Genomic DNA, 16426 nt, shown 5'->3' on the forward strand with positions numbered 1-16426 from the left:
AACTGCTGATGGTAATACTAAATATTTTAACTGGAAATAGTACATGGTTAGTTCCTTAAATACTAAAACCTTGAAAAGAGTGACTGGGGAATTCCTGTTACATTGTTAAACTGTCAACTTCTGCTGATAATTTTTATGCTATGAGTAACCTCTGCAATCCAGAGGCACTGAACTCAGGCTACGAGAGGATATGTTCTTCATTTCGAGGAGCTGTGGCATGGAGCAGCATCTGTATCAGCAGTTAAATTTCTTTTAGGCGTTTGCGTCTTGAGTATGCACTGCAGCAGAGAAAAATAGGAGATGTTGCACTAAGCTTGAATCCTTTCATAATATTTTCAGTGCTGTTTTTTTTAACAGGGCGGAGTTTAGTTTTGAAGCTTTTTCACTGTCTTCAGATTGGTTGGAAGTCAATCTCAGTAGTATAACACAGCTTTATCCCTCCTGAGTTATATGTGCTCTAAGAATGGCTTGAGGCTCTGCAAAAATCAATAGGTTGTCTGTCTTTGCATCATTTAGTTTATATTTTTAATTTAATGACTGCTTGGAATGAATGTTAGTGTAGGCAATCACATTTCAAAATACTTTAAAATATAACCGTTTACTAAAATAAAACACTTTTCTGCAGAGCATGGTTGGTGACTATAGTGCTGTGATGTGTGTTTTTTAGATCTCTAGAGATGCTATTAAACAGATCCAGTTCTAGTTCTAAATTATGTGTCAGTTCAGAAGAATCTGCTTAAACTAGAACATCTTTTCAGGGTCTGATCATGTGGTAATCCTACTCTAAATCATCACCTGATGTGAAAGCATCTGTGGGTTCTGTTCGAGAAGTAACATAGAAAGCTATAAATAATGTTTTCTCCTTTTCTAAAGAGAAAGGAAGATTTCAAATAACAAATGGACCACCAAATGACTAATTTCATATCAGGGGTTTGGGGGGGACAGGGAACAGACAGGTATTTGGAGCCCATGCAGATGATGCGTGTAAACCAGTCTCTTCATCTGAATAGCATGTTGATGAGTATACTCAAGTTGTTTATCTCAGTGAGGCCTAATGTATAAAGAAATAACCCACATGCCCAACTGTGTTTGTAACTTAGAAGGCAGCATAAATTTCTGAGCATGTATTGTAGTTTTTTGGGAGGATTTTCAGGCATCAGTTTACTATAAAAACAGTTGCAGAAAGCATTAAAAATAGAAATAAGAAATCTTATATTCCCGTTAATATACAACAAGAACAATTATTGAATCTTTTCAAGATCTGTTTTTAAAGCATGTGCTGTGTTTGAAGAAAGAGGTTGATAGGGTTTTGTTTGTGTATAGTTCAATGACTTATACATCAACTGTGCAGGTTTACCGGAAGACTGTATTGTCACACAGTCTTATTTAACTCTTTCAAAGTTTAAACACCCTACTGATTGATTTTAGTTGCCCTTTTTAGACGATACAATACTGTTAACTACCAGATGTAGTTAATTGGCTGCAAAACAGTTTTACCATTGAGTACGTTCCCTGATCAACATCCATAAATAACATATTTTACAAAATCATAGTGAGTGAAATCATGATTCTTCATGCTAATCAAATTATAAAATATCTGTCTTGAATTTATCCAGCAGTGGCAGTTTTTTCCAGTGTTAATGATATGATACACAGATTTCTTGAGTAGAACAAATTAGAAGTATTTTATCTTTTTAATTTTTATCTTAATAAAATTGATACTTTATCTTTTTATAGATGTGACTTTTCTAACAGAAGACAAGATATATGAAATTCTTGAACTATGTCGAGAGAAAGAAGATTATTCCCCCTTAATCCGGGTGATTGGAAGAGTGTTTTCTAGTGCTGAAGCATTGGTACAGAGTTTCCGAAAAGCCAAGCAGCACACCAAGGAGGAGCTCAAGTCTCTTCAAGGAAAGGATGAAGACAAAGATGAAGATGAAAAGGAAAAAGCTGCCTGTTCGGCTGCTGCTATGGAAGAAGATTCAGGCGCATCGTCATCTTCGTCATCAAGAATAGGTGATAACACACAGGGAGATAATAACCTCCAAAAACTAGGCCCGGATGAAGTGTCTGTAGATATTGAAGCAGTCAGACGGGTCTATGATAGATTACTTTCTAATGAAAAAATAGAAACTGCCTTTTTAAATGCACTTGTGTACTTGTCACCTAATGTGGAATGTGACTTGACTTACCATAATGTGTACTCTCGGGATCCTAACTATCTGAATTTGTTTATTATCGTTATGGAGAATGGCAATCTTCATAGCCCAGAATATCTGGAAATGGCTCTACCATTGTTTTGCAAAGCAATGAGCAAACTACCCCTTGCAGCTCAAGCAAAACTGGTTAGATTGTGGTCTAAGTACAGAGCAGACCAAATTCGGAGAATGATGGAAACATTTCAGCAGCTTATTACTTACAAAGTCATAAGCAATGAGTTCAATAGTCGTAACCTAGTGAATGATGATGATGCTGTTGTTGCTGCTTCAAAGTGCTTGAAAATGGTTTACTATGCAAATGTAGTAGGAGGGGATGTGGATACAGATCATAATGAAGAGGAAGATGAAGAACCCATTCCAGAATCAAGTGAACTAACTCTTCAAGAGCTGTTGGGTGAGGAAAGAAGAAATAAAAAAGGTCCTCGAGTGGACCCACTGGAAACTGAACTTGGTGTTAAAACTATAGATTGCAGAAAACCACTTATCCCTTTTGAAGAATTTATTAATGAACCACTGAATGATGTTCTAGAAATGGACAAAGATTACACTTTCTTCAAAGTAGAAACAGAAAATAAATTCTCTTTTATGACCTGTCCCTTCATATTGAATGCTGTTACCAAGAACCTGGGATTGTATTATGACAATAGAATCCGGATGTACAGTGAAAGACGCATAACTGTGCTCTACAGCTTAGTTCAAGGACAGCAGCTCAACCCGTATTTGCGACTTAAAGTGAGACGTGATCACATCATAGATGATGCACTCGTCCGGGTAAGTCATGCAGCAACATGGAACTTAGGTTTGTTGGTTCTGACTAGTGCAAGCTACGTGGGCTTTTAGTCACTGAAAAGGACTGTGTGTGAGTACAGTGTTTTATGTATTAGATTTCCTCTAGAAGAAACTCAAATAGCTTTAACCATATTAAGTTTGAATTCTTAGTGTGCTGTTGAAGATCTGTATGTTCAGCAGAACCACTTCTACTCAGAGTGGTTGCAGACATAGACACTTTACTGCCAAATAGTTCTTCTCCATTAACAGATTCTGCCCTGTTAATGGTGAGTGTGACCAAATTCTGTTTCAGTACTTTTTCTTTGTCCTCTGCACTGTCTTGGATCATCTTCTGACAGTAGGGTATTTTTCTCATTTTTCTAAGTGTCTTTGCAATTTGGTACAAATACTGATACGACTGAGAAAGGAGGGGACAGACCTGTTAGTACCCGAGAACTGTGAGAGAAGCCTGTTTCTGAATATGTTGGCTGCTTAAAGTAAAATTTAAAGCCATTTGTTCACATGTTTTTGGAAGATGGGAATTATACAGGATACAAACTATAAATAATATTTCACAGTAAATTTTTTTCCATAAATATGTCCTTTAATTTTAAGACTCTTCCTCCCTTTATTTTTTGCATAAAGCTGTTATTTTTCAGAAGCTCATTTTTCTGTGTTGTGTTATTAAAGCACAATAATGTTTGCAACATTTTAATTTAACCATGACTTTAAAGCTTGTTGCTGAAGAGCCAGACAGGTATTTGGAGAGAAAGTACCTGGTTTTGCCTCTCAACCCAGCTGTCACTTCTAGTTAAATTTGATGACTTTAACTGCTACTGAAGGTCAATTGTGAGAACCCTAAATGAGCTCCCACTTTGATTTTTCTTTTCTTTTTTCCCATTTCCAGATGGGTTAGCCGCTTCATGGGAATTGCGGATATTATGACTTATCAGGGAAAATCTTTGTCTCCAGTACCAATACGAAAAATAAAATTGCAATGCAGAAATGGCTTACATCTGTAAACCCAATTTTATATTAGACAAATGAGAAATACACTGTTAAGATTAAAGCCAACTGTGTACCAGTTTTCTAATTTAAGAATACTCTTTGTAATTTCATTACCTATCAGACTTAGTCGTATCCAGTTATGTTTTGTCACATTAATGTAATAGAATGTATTTCCTTAACTGTTCATCTTTGGAATATATAAATACTGGAAAAAATGGAGGGACAGTACTATCTCTTTAGGAGAGAATGGGCTAAAAAAGGGTAAGAGCTAGTTTTAGGGAGATGTTTGTTTTAATGGCAGTTCCAGCAGAGAAGAAGCAGACCTTCCTCTGCATGCTGATGATGGGAAGGAAAATCTGTAAATATGAGAAAAGGCATTCTTCCACATATTGCTTGTTGTGGAAGGAAGCTGAAATCTTTGAGGACAAAAAAATGTTTGGTGTTGCTTAGAAGGCTCAAGGGCAACATCAAGTTGGTGCAGCTGCTATATCACAAAGGTACACAGCAGTCACTGATGTGCACACTCTTGGTCTGCTGGAAATTTAGGTCATTTTAAATCAGATTAAGCTCAAACATCCTAATTTAAATTTTGATGCTCTTGTAGCAGCCCTTGCACAGCCTAGCAGTCTATGAGTACATGCCATGGATCCTCTTATGGCTATTAATTTAAGCTGTCAGAACATGCTAAACTATGGTGATCTGAGTGAGAATTTTAAACTATTTATTCTGGGACAAAAAATAAAGCAAAAAAGATAATTGTTCTAAATTCAGGTAGTCTGAACTGTAATGTTAGTGAATGAGATGAAGTGCAGCCCAGGCATTTCTCGAAAGTGGAAAATTGATTATATTCAGTAAAGTGGAGAAGAATGAAGACCCACCATCTCAGCTGGAGGAAGGAAGCTGTATGTGCCATTTCAAACAGAAGCAACAAGGTAGCTGTTGTGAGATCATGTGGACCTAAGAGAAAATTGAGTTGATAAATGTGTGTGATGGATACAGAAATCACCTTTTAAACTATTGATACGTTTTAATTGATGATATAAAGTATTGGTGCTCAAGGAAGAGATTTTAAATATTCCTGAGAAAGTGTTAGGAGTTAAATGAGTGAATGGAACAATACAATGTATCTGTTTACTATGGAGTGCCTATGTCTCATTTGTTTCTTATTTTAATATCAAAAAGGATGCAATAGGAATACATTCATAGAGTTCAGAGTGCCTTCAGAGAGATTGTAAAGTCCTCTTAATGGTAAAAGATGACAGAGAGGACATAAAAGATGTCATGGAAAAGTTGAATGGGAAATGCTGTTTTTCTCAACTGGTAGCACCTAATCCTATCATCAGGAAGCAAGCTTAACATAAGCAAAAGGGTGCGTTTTTTCCATAGTGTGTACCTTAAAATTATGGATTTCTTTGCCCAGAACTTGTAGCTCTTCATGAAACAAATATCCATCAAAAGGTAATGAGCATTACACGTATTTTGATGTGACCCACACACAAACCTTGGGAATTCTCTTAAGCTGCAAGTCTGTTGGTAGCTGGAAAAGTATTGTAGGGAAAATACTGTTCCACACTGTAGTTTTGCAGTTTCTTCAGCAAGTGCCTGATTGTTTAAGAACTGCTGTTGTTACAGGTACTTCCTCTTGAGAAGTGATTTTTTTTTTTTTAGTAGTTTTCACAATTTGTTTCTACTTCCTAATTGGTGTGAAATAGGTCTTGGAGGGAAATCTTCAGTCTTATGTCCTAATCCTTAGAGTAACTTGCTCTATCTCCGATTGTGGTTAAAGATGGGTATTCTGTAGCAGCACTGACATCATCAAACCTAAGTGAAAGCTACATTGCATGAGTTTGCATCAGTTTTGGGTGCAGTGTTGAACTTTGGAAGGGTCTCACTGAAAACTCAGAAAGATCTTGCGAAGGTATTAGTTTTCAGTAGTAAAAGCATATTCTTCCTGTTCAGTGGCAAAATGCTTCCAAACATGCTTAAATTACAGGTAAGTAAATATGATTACCAATATTTTTCCCCTTGAATTGCATTTTTTACTTCTGGGGTTTGAATACTTACAGACTTGTTTGAATTGTAATTACATACTCATGTCACTAGACCTGTGTCTTCACAGAACAATCAGGGCAGACTTTCTTGACTACATCTGGAATAACTCTGATAACTTCCTGATAAAAGCATTTTCAGAAATATTGATTAAAATGAGATTGAGATGATCTTATTCATATTTTATTGATGTTGGATATTTTTCAAGCAAATATATCAATCAGCCTTCATAATTTCTTGCAAATGGACTAAGTAGTGGTCTTACTCTGCTAATGAGTCGAGCTAATTAAGTTATCACCAAGCTGTTTTTCTCTTATCAATATTTAATATTTAAACTTTTAGAATTCAGTATGTACATCTTCTCACTTTTTGGACTTCATTAAAACAAGTATGAGCACTGGTAAGTGATTTTTTTATTATTACTGTAGGATTTTTTTTTTATTGAGAATTTGAAGCAATACCTTTGAAGCAATAATTTGTTTAAAGTTGCTTATTAAGAGAAGCATAGTTCACCCTGGAACTCATATCTAAGGAAAAATTTCATTTACAGATTCATTGTTCGATTTCTTTGCACATGAAACTGGCATCAGAAATTTATTTTTCCTTTTTTAGTTGAAATGGACTTGATGAAACATGTTTTCTTTGTATTATGTACTTATTGTGTAGTTACCTGTATGTACGTTAGTCTGAAAAGTCACTGGAGGGTGGGGGGGAATGTTGGTAAAGTGCTAGTCCCCGCTTTTATTAAGGAACCCTTACCTTTGGAAGTTGGTAGTTCAGTTTGCAGTTCTTGAAAGCAGTTAACATGCTTTTTTGTGTCTAACAGGTTTAAGAAGTTAGCTGTACTCCTGCTGAGTCACTTTATGTGGATGTGGTAGTAATGAAAGGAAGTTTATCCTTAAATCACCTCTTCTGCCTTTTCATCTCCCAACAGCTGTTTCTTTCATCCCCTTCCTCTGAGTTTACTCTTCCCTCCCCACACCCATGCCACATATTGTATGTGGATTTATTCTCAGGTAGCAGTAATTTGAAGGGTGTGAGTTATGACACTCAAGTTCTGCAAGTGAAAATGTGGTGGATTCTTTCAGCAGAGTACGGCTGGTGCTTGCTCACAAATTAGAAACTCACTGTGACAAATTCCATGTTAAATGTAGACAGCTGGTAGGCAGCAAACCACTCTTGCTTGTAAATGACTCTGCTGAATATACTGATGAGCAAAAGCTCTTACATGACAAATGAAGCCAGTAGACAGATCCTCATAGTATATTAGCAGCAAAGTACTTCAGGAGCTTTTAGGTGGTTCTAGACTAAATTGATATTTGTGTGTTCAGTTGAAAATCTCGGCACTAGTATGCCTTGGTTGTGTGACTGTGGTGTATGCAAGCTCCGCTGGCAAGCATATGCATGAACCATAAAGTACAGTTTGAGAGGATGCTTTTTAGTCACTTCAAGTATTACTTCACGTGCCATTTTTCAGGAAAATGCAGTCACTGATTTATGTCATGATGTGTCATTGGTGCTTTCAAACTTGAATTAGTTCTGTTCATGTCATTTTTGCCTTCTAGTAAGTATTCCTGCCACTGTCTTAAAGAGAACTTTTATGTTACATTAGTAGAACTTGAGGGGGGTTTTGATCGTTTTTAACTGAATAGGGATTAGTTCGGTTACTATCAATTTTAAGAAGGTAGCCTGATGTTCTAAATCATACTTTATGCTGTGGCACAATATCATGTTTCAGCCAACAAATACAGGTATTCTTTATAACGTCATGTCTCAGGTTTCAGCTTTTCAATTCACAGATACTCAATTTTTGATGCTGTTGCTACACATGTGCTTTTTGGGAAGTCCCTGGAAAATTTAATGACAATTTCATCTGCTTGGCCTGTCAAACAATCATGACAGAAAACACACTAGCTTCTAAAACTTAAGGAATTCACACACATATAGATTAGGGTTGTCCGCCAGCATCTGTGTTGACATGACTGAGGCAGCTCTGATTATTTTAAAAAAACAAAACCCAAAACCTTTTAACTGAAGTTTATGCTTCCTCACTATAGAAACACTGCTGCAGTTTGCTAAAATTCGGTGCCTTTCTACTATCGTGACTTAACACTGAGTTTCAGTTTTCTTGTGAAGCATCAGTGTTGAGACGTTCAGAGGAGCGGCCAAACCCACAACCTTTAGTTGAGCAGCTTAGCAACATTGTCCTGGTTATAGAATGACTTCATGGAACATTAACCTTTGACTCAAAATACTGACTTTTTGGTAATTCTGGTAAATCTGACTCCCTCTCAGACATCCAGCGCACTGTTCCAAACTGTCCAGGCAGTGTTGCTCAACTAAGAGTGTTTCCTTCCCCTTTTTTTTAATACTGCTTTTCTTTTACGTTACTCATTGCAGTGTAGTTCTCAGCCAAAAAATAATTTTGAAATAATTTTTAATTGCTTTATACGTATAAATATGAGCACTCTCCTTAGTATATTTCAGTGACACGAGAGACTTTACACTCTGACAAAGGGTTGCTGTCCCAAAAGTAATGCAGAGGCAATACCTACTTTCTCAGAACTTTGCAAAATTCATTAAACTTGCAAAACAATAAATTGCTGGTGGTAAATACTACAAAGCCAATGAAAGTCATGACTGGGGACTAAGAAAACAAAGCATTATTAGTGCCAGTTTTAAGTGGAAGGGATTCAAATAGGAGAACTTCTGTCTGTCCAGCTTGAATGTATAACCTGTGCTTACAATATTAAAATAAATGGTACTTCTATGTTTTTATAAAGTCTCAGTTGTATTTGGAACATGGCTTAAGCTCCATTGTCCTTGTATTCAGGAACAAAGTTTTTTTTATGCATCTGTAAGATGCATAACTTTGATTTACATGAAAGGCAAGATGCAAAACTACACTGTTATGGAACGTATGTGACAAGAATACCAATGCGGGGAGGAACGGCGACATGTTTCTGTTGCAGAAGTATTGTTGATAAAATACAATTAATTTCTAAGAATAAATGTTACTTGGTCTCCTTAGAGGAAAAAATAGTTCATGGCAAATGACATGCAATAGAATACCAAATGCTTTAGGTAGTACATAACTAAGTTTTCCAGATAATCTTGTAATTCAGTGCTTATCTCGATCAGTTAATCTGACTTGTTCGCATTATTGGGGTCTTCATGGCTTGTCACCATTTCTTTAACTGAGCTTTGTACACTATGGAGTTCACTCTCACTCTTCCTGATACTAGTTTTCAATACCAGTTAGTGCAGTTCTTTCTCCATGTGCTTCTTCTACATGAGGAGCTTCAAAGTCTTCAAACCCGTTATGCTAACCACCTTTGATCTGTCACCCATCTACTCCCGCTGTGCTGCTTGAAACATGGCTGGCTGACTTGGCAGTTACCAGGAGAAAATGTACCTTACTGGTGGTGTCATTTTGAGTTGATGGTGTCACCATTGCTGCCTTTGTGTTGGCGTGTGTGTGTGTGGATAAGGTAGGGTAGTGAAATAAAAATAAATGGTTTTGCATGTTAAGGACACCTGCTGGTAAGTACAGTTTGCGCTAGCCCGCATTAGAGGCAAATCTCACCAGTAATATGGCCTTGGTAGAGGAATGTACAGGTCCATCTGTGCCTTACTTTACTGCTGTTGAGTTTTCTTTGCCATGCAGGTATGTTTAACATAATCGTGCTGCACAGTTTTAACCAATATGTTTATGCTTTTAAGAAGCATATTTCTTATCAGCTGCAAAATATCCTTGCATAACTTTTGATTTACTGAAAGGATACATTTTTGTTGGAAGAAAGTGCAAGACCTGTATTGGCCTTTATATAGACATGAAACCCTTTCCTATGAAATGTCACAACTTCTATTTGACCTTAACTGAATTTTCACTTTCGTGGAAGCAATGCAGTAGCTCTGTTTAAAGGCACTGAAGAAATAAGAGCAAGAGATTTCTGAGACTTCTTCATTAAGGTCAAGAGGAAAGGAGATCAATTGGACTGATTAGAGACTTTATTTCCAGTGTGACTTTTTTTATTATTTTTTTTCCTCCAGCTCTGAGATGCAACTGCTAGTCAAAGGCTTGTCTTCTCTTCCACTGTAAATTATCACATGAATGTTCTGAAAACATATCTGTGCAATCCCTTCACAAAACTGTTTGTTGTCAAACATGTAGATCAGATTGTAGTCTCTCTTCATTGTCAGATGAATTTAATTATCCCAGTAATACATCTTGTTTTCATACTGTTTTGTGTGAATTTTGTGCAACACAATGCCTACTTATTTAAAATAAGCGCTTAAAAGAATAGAAATTGAGAAGGCTAATGGACTTAACTGGCTAACAGATCAGATCTGTGGTAAGTTTCTTGCTGCGTTAATCACCACATTCTAATACGTGCTTAGAGTGGTTTAGCATTACTACTGGTTTCTGATATTTTACTGTTGTGATTTATACTTGTTTTCTTCTTGGGTTTGGAGGGTAGTTTTGATTTCATTATTTGATACTCAATTGACTCTTCTAGTAAACAGATTTACTAACAAAACACTTCTGTCTGTTCTCTCAATAGCTAGAGATGATTGCCATGGAAAATCCTGCAGACTTGAAGAAGCAGTTGTATGTTGAATTTGAAGGAGAGCAAGGGGTAGATGAAGGAGGTGTTTCCAAAGAATTTTTTCAGCTGGTTGTGGAAGAAATCTTCAATCCAGATATTGGTATGTTTTCTAATAATTTACTAATTTATCAGGTTTTTTTCCCATGAAAGGTTGGACCAGATGATCTTTCAAGGTCCTTTCCAACCTGGCTTGTTCTGTGTTTATGAAGTGTCTTTCTACATCTGCTGCTACTTCTCTCTGAAGCTCTCCAGACTTCTTAGTGATCGTGAGAGTACTTGACCCATTGAGGCTCACTATGTCATCATCAGACATCCTCCTAAGGAGGAATGATGAAAGGAATAACTGTATAATTAGTGAAAGCTGCTATTGCTTGTTTAGTTATAAATCAGTAGTATAGGGGTTCTTTGCAGGGTTCCTTTGTTCGTTCTCTCACCTTTCTCCTCGCTTTGCTTTGTGATTAGCTTCTAGAATTAGTAATCAAACCAAAGAGGAAGAGCTTCTGCAATAAAACCAGAGTAGGACTATGGTGAGTTCTTGAGTTATTTCCTCCCCTTCCTCCAGCTTAAAAAAATCTGACAGTCTCAATTCTTCTAATGATTTCAACCTAAAAGGGGTACAGCTCCAAAGTATGGCAATAATGTCAAATTTGATTGACGTTAGTTAAGAACTAGAAGTAATTTGATATATTGGAGCCCAAGTTTTATATTTGTGTTTTAATAGTCACATTTCCATCTTATTCTTTTTTCACTTGCTCCCTGCACCAGTCTTTAATGCTTTTATCTTTATACATGTAAGGACATGCTGCTTTTAATATGCAGCTTGTCTGCTGTTCTGGAAAGATTAAAGTGTTTTAAAATGTTACAAATACTTTTATGTTAGTATAGAAATGAGGCCTACCAGGTTCCTGTGCTAATTTCATAGTTTATGTGAAATACGATGTCACATTAAAGAAGCTCAATAGCTTATGGCCATTGGTTAATTTGGGCTCATTGAACTCTTATAAAAGAAAGCCATTGTTCTTGGTTTTGTAGCTTAGAAAATCGGTGAAGAAACACAGAAATTCATTTTGACCAGGTTCAAGGAAGTCCCCAGAATCGGTAACAGAATCTGAACCTTAGCACTTGCCCTTTACCATACACAAGCCAGTTCTTGTAACAAGTGATACAGATCTGTAGATAAGTCTTACTCACTCTGAAAATTGCTATTAATTTGGAGAGCTTTGGAATCTGAGTTAGCAAGGTTACTTGCAATAGATTAGAGTATGGCAAAATAAGGAAGTTTTAGTACTTTGACAGAGTTGTATTTCTGATGCAAAATACATTTTTGACCTGAGTTTGTCTAAACAGAAGTTGTCTGGGGTGTCTATATTGAAATACTCCTATTTAGTAATTGAAGTCTGATTCAGTTAAGATCCAGCCAGTGTATGCATGCTCCCTGTGTGTAAAGATGTGCATGCATGTTTTAAATCTTACTTTTGTATTCAAAATACAAAAAATATGTACACTTTTTGTATTCATATGAACTTTGATTAAAAAAAGGGCATTTATTGGCTTTTGGCATAAATGTGTAAAAGCAGAAAACGTAGCTTGTATTCAGTCTTCTTTTGCACCTATTAATATGCACTGCAGTATAACAGTTGATACACCATATATACCAAGGGACTTTTGTTGATTTGTAAACACTTTATTTACCAGAGAAAATGAAGGAAATCCTTTAAATGGAATTTAAAATGTCTGTCCTCTGATAAGTATGTGTGGAGTGATGTTTATTGCTGTAATAGTTTCTTTGCCACTACATTTCAAGTGTTTTCATATTAAACTACCTTAAAGTTTTGCTCAAAGGAGGGAATAACTCAGACAAAATACTAGATTTATGACCCACAGGTCACCATGGTAAAGGGAAGAAGGAATAACTTCATATACTGTTCCTAGCAATGAAATACAATTGTTTTCTTCTTATTGCAGCTTTCAGTTTCTTCTGGTGTTTTATTATGATTTTAATATACTATAGTCTTAATTTTGGTCAGTGAATAAAATACTGTATTTCACATTAAAGTGTTTCCAGATGTGGATCTGGGCAAACTGTTAGTCCTTCTTTATTAGACATTGGCTAGATTTGTTTGTTTTGACTGTTTAATTCTTCCATCATCTTCCAGAAAGTACAAATCATTAATTATGCCAGTGGTCCGGAAGTTACTTCAGTCAATTCAGAAAATGGAATGCAGGCTTCTATTTAACGTTTCTCCTATATATGCTTGTGTTGCTCATCCATTTCTGATTTCCAGTTGCCTGACCTGATGTGTTAGTCTGTAATTTGTGTGCTCCCCTAATAGCTGACCCTGTCCTAGTACCTTACTGAGATAAATAATCTTCAATTTTGGGGAATAGCCAGAGTCTCTGAATGAGTTTGCAGTTCATTTCCTTACATTGAATGAGAATTCAGGCTTTGTCTTGGCTGAAGGTGACATGTTATTTTTCAGTCTTAGGAGTAATTTTGTGGCTCTGTTCATGTGGCTTTGTAATCAATTTGTACATCTCTGTAGGTTGTAAACAAGTATCTCTTAGAAGAGCTAAGATAAATCCTTGTGGCAAATGTAGTTCATGTGCTTGACCACATGCATCTAACTTCTGGTGTGTTGCGAGGAAGGAGCCTGGGCAATTTTCCTTAGGTTCTGCCTGGAAATCATGAAACTTAGCTGTACAGGCAACAGGTCACTAAGACTATACTTGTCCAGGGTGGTGTGTCTCTCTCTCTCCCCTTAAGTCTGTGGGTTTTGCATTTATCTTGCTTCAGTATCTAGTCAGGTAAGCAATGGATTTTACTGTAGGACTCATTCAAATAGTTTATAGCCTATACACAAACTCCAGTTTCATAAGCAAGAGCTAATCTAGTGGCTTGCTGCAGTCAAAAGGGTAAGGGACTCTGCCTTTCTCTTGTCTGTATGGTCCTCTCCGTTCTCTCCATGTGCCAGTTCAGCTGCTTGTTGAAGCCTTCTGTGAAGGTACTCAGCTTGTGAACTTAGTAGGAAATTGGTCACCTGAAAAGGTGACCTGAATCACATGAAGGGATAGGGAAACAAAGCAAAACCTTTCCCTTTTAACAGTGACAAGCTGTTAAAATTGCACCCCTCCTGTGAAACAACAGTCCCATGTTACATCTTCCCCTCAAGTTAGGATGTATGTGATAGCTGCAGTGATAGGGACTTTGTTGAGTACCTTTAAACAAACAAAAAAATCTGTTGGGCATCTAACTTTAAGATCGTATGTGATGGTTAATCCCTGCTGCATCATCATAGCTTCCAATTCAGTAATAGGGCTGCGTCTAGTCCTGTTCCTTTGCTGGAAGTGGCCTGGAAAAGCCTTTGAGGAAAGGCTATCACTTTGTAGTAATTGGAGTTCTTCCGGACTATTTCATCCACGTGGTTTTTGATAGCATTCTTTTCTTGCACTGCTGTATTTATCAAAGCTACAATCTATGTTGACAATGTGCTACTGCTTCCTCAGTAGTGGAAGGGGATGAAAGGTGGTGTGTACCACTTCAGCGGGCACTGCGGGATGTTGTATCGCAGGTCTCCTGCAGAATTTTAGTGATAATGTGAGTAACAGTATTTTGAGCAGCTCCAATTACCCTAAGGTAAGTAGCTTCTCTTCGCCATTAAATTCAGTATAATGTTAAGTTAAACATGTTTTAGAAGCCTGCTAATGCAGATGGATTTATAATGGTATGTTTTACATGTTGTTTTTATTGAAATGTAACCGTAATTGTTCAACATCATTTTTTTACAGGGATGTTCACGTATGATGAATCTACAAAACTGTTTTGGTTTAATCCGTCCTCTTTTGAAACTGAGGGTCAGTTTACGCTGATTGGCATAGTACTGGGTCTGGCTATTTACAATAACTGTATACTGGATGTACATTTTCCCATGGTTGTCTACAGGAAGCTAATGGGCAAAAAAGGAACTTTCCGTGATCTGGCAGACTCTCACCCTGTAAGTTCATTATGTTCTTTGACTTTATTAATGCATTTTCCATACAATAACTTGATTTAGATTTGTATTAAACACAAGATCACTGTCAGAAGTGCAAGTGAAATAACCAGTGACTTGTGTGAAGAGTCTGTATTTGTTAAATTCATAAGCAATATAACTTGTTAAAATAAATTTGTAAACAATAAAACTTCTTACTACATCTGGTTTGGAGAGGGCAGAATTGTCATGTCAACAAATAGGGCTGGGTATCAGTAAAACTTTGCTCTGGTTCTTTTTTACATACTGCCTAAATTGCTTCCTATCACTAAGTACTATTAAGCATAAACTATTATTAATAGTATCTTCCCAAAGAGACTTCTAAAATGAGGCTGGTTTATCTATTTGTAGAAGTAGGTTTCTACAAAAAAAGTGAAAGTAACAGTAGATATGCAAAGGAGTGATGCTCATATTGGTCTTCATCTGAAGCAAATGACAGATGAGGCTGTTCGTGAATAATATCCCTCCTGTTTGGGAGCAGTGATTAGTGTCCCTCTTCCCCCACCCCTCCCCAACCAGAGGCTATATGAAAACACTAAGATGTGCACATGCTTTAGTAACTAGAGCATAGAAACGTATGCAGGATGTCTTGGTCCCGCTCCATCTTCCATCAAAGATCGCCAGTAGCTTTTTGTCATGGTAGCTAGTATGAGTTGTTAGTATGCATCATTTCATTTCAAATGGTGGGACGTTTCCCTTCTCATAAGCAGTTATGCAAAATCTTCAGCTATTCAAAAAAGATGAGTAAAATGATACTGTTTAAAAAGAACTTGCCTTTTACTTTAATTAGAAAATGAGGCATGTGTAATCAAAAAATAGGTTATCCAGTCTGCTTTGGATGGCTACGTACAACAGCATGCCAGCTTTGACCAGTTTCTCTGTTAAATGATGTTGAGAAACACACAGTGCTCCCAGTTTCCTGTAACTTTTATTACATACTCAAAACCTTTTATGACAAAAAGCGTATTTATGTGTGGAACAAAGCAGTCGGGGCACTTCTTAATTTTTCCCCCCCTACTCTTTTGTTTATCTGACTTCTTTTAAAATAATTCTTTTTAAACTTTATATTCTAATATAGGTTAAACACTTACTTCAGAGCTCTCAAACCAAAAATGAAATTCACAATAGTCAAGCCTCCCAATGTTTTTTCTAATGCTACAGAGCATGGAGGATATGGTGTTCACCAGCTCTCACCACCAACGGTTCCAAGTCCAGTCATTTTTAGTGCAAGATATTTTTAAAGGTGCTGTGGAAGAATCAAAAGGATACAGATAGTGAGAGGATGAGGCTTACATGTAAACTTTTAATAATTAGAACATCGAGGGGAGATTTATTACTTCTACTTCACTGTAAAAATATAGTTTCACTCAGTTATTGCTTTTACCTTCACCTTGCATTCTTAAACCCTACTCTGTCTCAGCCAAGTAATTGTTCCTTTTCTGTATAGCCTTTGGTTTCCAAGAGAGTCTTGGGCTTTTTCTAAGGCATAGCAGGGAGGAAGGCTGGTTGCTGCTTTGAATAGAGCAAACTCATACAGGTAATTTCAGGTTCCAGTTGGCAAATTCTGACCTAATCTGGTGATTTTTTTTTTTTTTTTTTTTGGTGCATAAGTGTTTTCTTACTTTAACAACTGCCCCATCTGTGTTGCTTCAAGATTACTTCCTGGTTTGTTTGGGTTTTAAATCAAAATGTAGGAGATAAAAGCCTGCTGCCTGAGATTTATCTGATATAAAATACAGCA

The 16426-nt window shown here is 36.7% G+C and overlaps 1 protein-coding gene across 11 annotated transcripts in view; it reads left to right on the top strand.

The window, feature by feature from the left end:
* Window positions 1-16426, top strand: part of UBE3A (ubiquitin protein ligase E3A) — a 55419-nt gene that overhangs the window by 35164 nt on the left and 3829 nt on the right. For all 11 annotated transcript variants that reach the window (XM_074815022.1, XM_074815027.1, XM_074815018.1 and 8 more), the window contains 3 exons: window positions 1738-2993; window positions 10613-10757; window positions 14444-14649. In XM_074815022.1, coding sequence (XP_074671123.1) covers window positions 1738-2993; window positions 10613-10757; window positions 14444-14649 — 1607 coding nt within the window. The remainder of the gene's footprint in view (window positions 1-1737; window positions 2994-10612; window positions 10758-14443; window positions 14650-16426) is intronic.

The sequence above is a fragment of the Strix aluco genome, chromosome 2 (assembly GCF_031877795.1).
Source record: "Strix aluco isolate bStrAlu1 chromosome 2, bStrAlu1.hap1, whole genome shotgun sequence".
Lineage (NCBI taxonomy): Eukaryota > Metazoa > Chordata > Aves > Strigiformes > Strigidae > Strix > Strix aluco.